The sequence below is a fragment of the Coptis chinensis genome, chromosome 9 (assembly GCF_015680905.1).
Source record: "Coptis chinensis isolate HL-2020 chromosome 9, ASM1568090v1, whole genome shotgun sequence".
In the NCBI taxonomy this organism is placed as follows: Eukaryota; Viridiplantae; Streptophyta; class Magnoliopsida; order Ranunculales; family Ranunculaceae; genus Coptis; species Coptis chinensis.
This window is the reverse complement of record NC_141464.1, coordinates 2,804,225-2,809,717: the sequence shown is the minus strand read 5'-3', so window position 1 is coordinate 2,809,717 and position 5,493 is coordinate 2,804,225. Positions and strand designations below refer to the sequence as shown.

The following is a 5,493-nucleotide window of genomic DNA, read 5'->3' as shown; positions in this document are numbered from 1 at the left end:
ATTTTCATCGATTCAACCTCAATTCCTCACACCCAAACCTTGTCAACACCGAACGCGAGTGTGGAGATGCAAGAACTCTTGGAATTTCGTCGGATCGCAGAAAGAGGTGAGTGCGATTTTTGTATCTATTTGATAATTCGATTTAAATATTGATGGAATTGGATATATCAATTGTAACTGAGTGTATTGGGGGTGTTGAAGGTCGGCAATAGCAGTTGGACGAGCTGGAGTGGAGTGAAACAGTGGTGGAGTCGAAAAATTAGTTGAATTGCGTCGTGTTTTTTTCGAAAGGTGAGTAATTTGGTTTCAAACAATTAGTTTAAACTCGTTTCAATGGATTGGAGGTGTTACTGAAGATATTAAATGGGGTGGTTGTATAATTCGGCAGTAGCAGCTGGAGAAGCTAGTGAAATTCAAGCATACCAAGCGAAATTGAAGTGAAAGGTGAGTGATTTCGCCTCCATCAAATAATTTAAACTCGATGTCGATAACTTGTGATGTATTGATTGAATTAATTGAGTTGGGGGTGATCTATCACGCGCGATAGCTTCGGTTGGAGGCGATAGAGTGGAGCGATTTTGGTGGAGCAGCGAGCTAGGAGCGATTTTGCTGCTGACTCGGTAAGAATTTTAAATATTCAATCTATTTTAGAGCATTGATGCTAATTCACACTTGTTTAAGATCACGTCGAGTATCGAGTGAGTGAGAAAGAACACCCACTAGTATTATTGGATTAAATGTGAATTGAAGAGTGGAATTTGTTGTAGTGGGAGTTGGGAAAAATCGTAATAGTTAGTAGGATTGATAGATATGATTGGCGTTGACGTGCGGTCCTACAGTGGCTGTAAATGACTACAGAGCCCTGTCAGAGTAACAGTGCCAGAAATGGCATGTAGCTCTGTTAACGGTAGTTAGATGGAAATTTAACCGAAAACAAAATTTTAACGTCGAGAAAGAATTACCATGCTATCTACAATATTCAACGTTAGCATTATTATTAATGTTAGTATTATTCAACCCGCTTAGTAATATTCAACGTTAGTATTATTAACGTTGAGAAAGAATTGGGTTTTGATGCTATCTACAAAACCAAATCCTTAGCGTCGAGATTCTTTTCAACTTTCGTAGATAAGAATTTTCTCGTTAGTTTGATAAACTCTAACGACCTCCGTATACATCTGATGTTATAGGAGTGATCTCGAGTGAATTTGATTAAGTGGGCTCGATTCGGTTAAGTGGGCTTGAGGAGAACGAAGCTTGCTAAGGTAGGAACCTACATACCAGTATATAGCCTGCTTATTTTCATGCATGATTTGAATTGTTTAACTAGGAAATAGATAGTTGTGTATCAACCATGCATGTATATATGATATTCATGTTTTGCATTGTATTTCCTTGCTATAAACTATATATATATATATATATATATATATATATATATATAGCTTTCGTGTGAAATGAGTTTTCTGTAAAATCGGGGGTAGCGAGGGATTGTTTCTGGTTAAAAGTGAAAAACTGGTTTTGGGAAAAGTTCGCGTCTCTTGTCCGATGAAGGAGACGAGAGAGATGGATTTTGTAACGCTGGTAAGGATTACCCGTTGTTTGTAACCGGGTGCGAGATTCCGGATTGTTCCCAGGATGGTCGTGTTATTTACGATGATTCGCCGTTTGGGAATCATCGGTTGTTATTTACTATGACTGGCCCGTTTGGGAGTCATAGGTTGTTCTACTCGATTTCGGGAAATCCAGGAACTCACACCTACATAATCAACAGTTTTGAAAGAAAAACTACATAGGTAACTAGAGTACTTGAAAATAATCGGTAATATGAGTATATATATAGATATTACTATGTTTATCACGAGGGGATTTAGAAAAGGAATTGTGAATTCCTATAAAGAAGGAACTGTTGTCGCATTTCCGGAGACGGCAGTTCGCTCTAGGATTCCAACTGTGGTGTACACCTTTCGAGGTGGTGGGCCACCTTTAAAGGGATGCATCACTGGATGTAGTCCGGGAATTCCTTTTCTACTTTTCTAGATAACCATGCTTGTACGTGTCACGCTGTATGGTGATTAGCTTGAGTGGGGTTACATGTTACCTCGATGAGGTTTAGACGTGAGGAGTGAGAGTTTAGTCCACTCCTGGATGTGTGTCAGGATCCTGAGCAGTCTGCAGTCGTCGAACGGTTGACCACCCAAGTTAGTTAGGTGACAGCCCGTATGGGGGGGTCGCGGGTCGTGGGGCCCACCCGAGCCCTAAAAGCTTTGGGGATTTTTGTGTAATGCGAACACAACAACGGCATTTCAGCTCCCTGCCGGTAAAATCGGAAAACAACGGTGCATGGTTCACACCGGGAATCTTGAACCGAGATTGCCTGCGGATCGGGCCGAGTACCGGTCGTACCCTCACCACCATTCTAATAGGATCAGCGCCACAATAGTTGTATGATGGTTGTGAAAGATATATTTGAATATTAAAGAAGCATGCCGATATGATTTATGCTAGCTAGTGATGTATGTATATAGTCACGATATTTTGATTCGTATTATAAAACCCGCATGTTTCAAATGATTTCTATAAGTAGAATATGTATTGGTTATGTGCGCGTTTTCTCTTGGGCATAGTTGTTTGCTCATCCTACTTAACATTTTGACGAGCGGTTGTGGAGGAGGCTTTTCCTAACCCTAAGCGATGAGGGTTATGGGGATTTGGGAGGATTCCCTTTATGCTTGACGAGACGCGAGTCAAGTTTATATTTCAATATAGAGATAAGCTAGGTTATTCTTTTCTTTGTATATAATGAGCATAGTTCTTTTCTTTTGGTTGTATAGTAAAGAGGCTAGTTCATTTGGTTGTATATATGGTGAGCTAGGCCATTTTGATGTAATATTTGATGTATTTAAGTAGCGATTATACTTACATAGTTGGTGGATGGGATTTGATGTTGTTGGAAGGTTGTAGTTAGGATTTCGAGGTTTTATGTTATGACAGGTTTATGACAGGTTTATGACAGTTTTAGGGTTTACTTAATGTCGATCAAACAAAGGAAACTCTACATTCGAAATTTCGGTAGAATCGGGATAGGTTCCGCCTCGAGATTCATTCCACGTCCTCGGGATGTGTGATGGGTCTCGGGGCGTGACAGTCTGTCTCTTCCTAGGATTGGAAGTCTCTCCTTCTGGTCCGCGGATCAACCGCTTCACTGTTCCCCGATGACTATTCTTGGCGGTTACCTGATCACCGTACACCTCGCACATGTCAGTGGGCATGGGGAATCGTATTACCTGATAATACGTTGATGGGACCGCCTTAATCTCGTGAATCCACCGCCTTCCCAAGATTGCATTATATTGCAAAGCCGAATCTACCACTATGAATCGGGCAAAAACTGTCACGGGTCCTGTTGTCACAGGCAATGAGAGTTTTCTCATAGGCTCTGTCATACTCCCGTTAAATCCATACAAATTAGTCCGCAAAAGACGCAGCTGCTTAGGATCGACTCCCATTTCCTCCAAAGCACCTCTAAATAACAAATCCACTGCACTTCCACAATCCATCAACACCCTTTTCACCATGTAGTTTCCCATTGCTACTGTAATGACCAGCGCATCTTCATGGGGTGAGTCCACCACGCGTAGGTCTGCGCTACTAAATACGATTCTGTCCTTTTCTGCTGCCCCCATCTTTCTCTGCCATGGTTTATCCATTCTCTCATTAATTTGTTGAATGCTCGTGATCCGCCTTATCTTGTCTCTATGAACGTTATGACTCATAACCTCCCCGTTGTAAATCACATTGATGGCTCCCAGTATTCTTCCCTGCGGCAGCATGCGCTCCTCATTCTGGGCGTCTCTCACGAACTCTCCCATCCTCCCTTTCTCCACCATTCTCTGAACCAACCATTTTAGAGCGTAACAGTCATTCATCTCATAATTCCTTATCTGATGATATGCGCAGAAGGGCTTCTCAGGTATCTCTAGTGGCATGCTTCGCAGTCCTTCATACCCCGGCAGATTCTTTATTAAGGGCAAGATCTCACTGAGTGGCTTATTCAACGGAGTCTGTTCCATCTCGCGGTATGGCTTCCTCTCCCTGTTCTCCCTTCGAATGCCTTCTCGGCTTCCTTCTGCTCGCCCCCTATATCCGTGGTATCTCCGACTTTCTTTTTCCGATGTCTCTGCTCTCTGGTGTTCCCGTTCCTTCTCCAGAGACAACACGGTCTTTCCTAACCTCTTGGAATCCTTCTGCATAGAATCTTCATATCGTATATATTTTTCCACTCGCAGATACAACTCGTGTAGCGTCGCAATCTCATTCTTGGCTACGGACTGGTGCACTCTTGTCCCCAGACGCAAGCCTCTCTCAAAGGCTATCACCGCTGTCCTCTCATCCAGATTTTCAACTTTCAGTGTCTCTGGCTTGAACCGGCATAGAAACTCTCTAACTGATTCCGCGGATCTTTGTCGCACGTTGAAAGAGTCGCGATGTCTACCACCCGCTTCTTCTGATTTATGAAGTGATCTATGAACGCCTGCTCCAATTTCTGGAAGTTTTTTATGCTCCCCGCTGGCAATCTGTAGTACCAATCTGATGACCCTCCTTTAAGGCTAGCCGGGAACATCATACATCGCAGACCATCATACCGAGACTCCTGCCAGAGTGGCATCTGTTGCCGAAAATAATGGATGTGATCCGTTGGATCTCCTTTGCCATCGTACCTCTCGAACCTCGGCTAGGCGAACCGCTTTGGAACCTCCGAAGCCCATATGTCATATGCTAACGGGTTGCGCGATTCAACCCAGCCACCACCTATCTGGCCGCTCCTTTGTGCTCTTTCGCCTGCCGCCGGTTTGCCTCCCTATCATTGTCTATCATTTCTTGGACCTGCTCCATTGTCAAGCCCACTACTAGGTTTTCCACTAGATTCGGTTCGGGCCCCTCCTCGTCTTCAGACCCCTCACTTAGCTCTTCCCCGGCCTCTTCCTCCGCCTTCTCTCTCTCTTCTCAGCTCATTGTTCTCCTCTCTCAGCCTCTCAATCTCTTCTCGCATCAGTCGTGTTTCTTCCGTTGCTCGCCCCTCTTCTCGTTCTTCCCCCTCCTCAATCACCGCTTCTAGTGTCGGTTCCTGAACCCTCACCTTCTTTGGTCTACCCGCAGCTCTCTTTGGTGCCATTTCTAAGTTGTTTTTCTCGGTCTCCACAGACGGCGCCAAATCTCTCTCTCTTTTCTCTCTTCTTTGTTTCCCCTCCTTTTTCTCTTTAGCGGCCTCCCCCTTTTTCTCCTCACCCTCTCTATTTTATACCTCCCTCCTCTCATCTGGACCACCTATCTCTCCTGTTATCCAATGACTCTCCTTTCAACCGTACACATGCCACGTCCGCGGTCTAGGGTTCCGCAGTATCGATTCACTGCTCCTCCATTTCCTTAACTAAGTAGCCCCCTATCCCCTGCTCCGCTGACTTAGTCCAACCTTCCCATATTGTATCACTA

General features: G+C 44.1%; 1 protein-coding gene across 1 annotated transcript; it reads right to left on the bottom strand.

The window, feature by feature from the left end:
• Positions 1-1,753: 1,753 nt before the first annotated feature.
• Positions 1,754-5,176, bottom strand: LOC147474398 (uncharacterized). The gene is made up of 3 exons (XM_086585066.1): positions 4,965-5,176; positions 3,237-4,590; positions 1,754-1,759 (listed from the first exon to the last, which is right to left on the bottom strand). The coding sequence occupies exons 1-3, from the start codon at positions 5,174-5,176 to the stop codon at positions 1,754-1,756; spliced, it is 1,572 nt and encodes a 523-aa protein (XP_086441192.1).
• Positions 5,177-5,493: the final 317 nt, after the last annotated feature.

Bases quoted from the DNA above. Each gene is read 5' to 3' on its own strand.
- LOC147474398 (XM_086585066.1), bottom strand. From the start codon at position 5,176: ATGGCACCAAAGAGAGCTGCGGGTAGACCAAAGAAGGTGAGGGTTCAG. The intron at 4,591-4,964 runs GTGAGGGGTCTG...GAGGGTCATCAG, and splicing joins AGAGGCCGGGGAAGAGCTAA to ATTGGTACTACAGATTGCCA.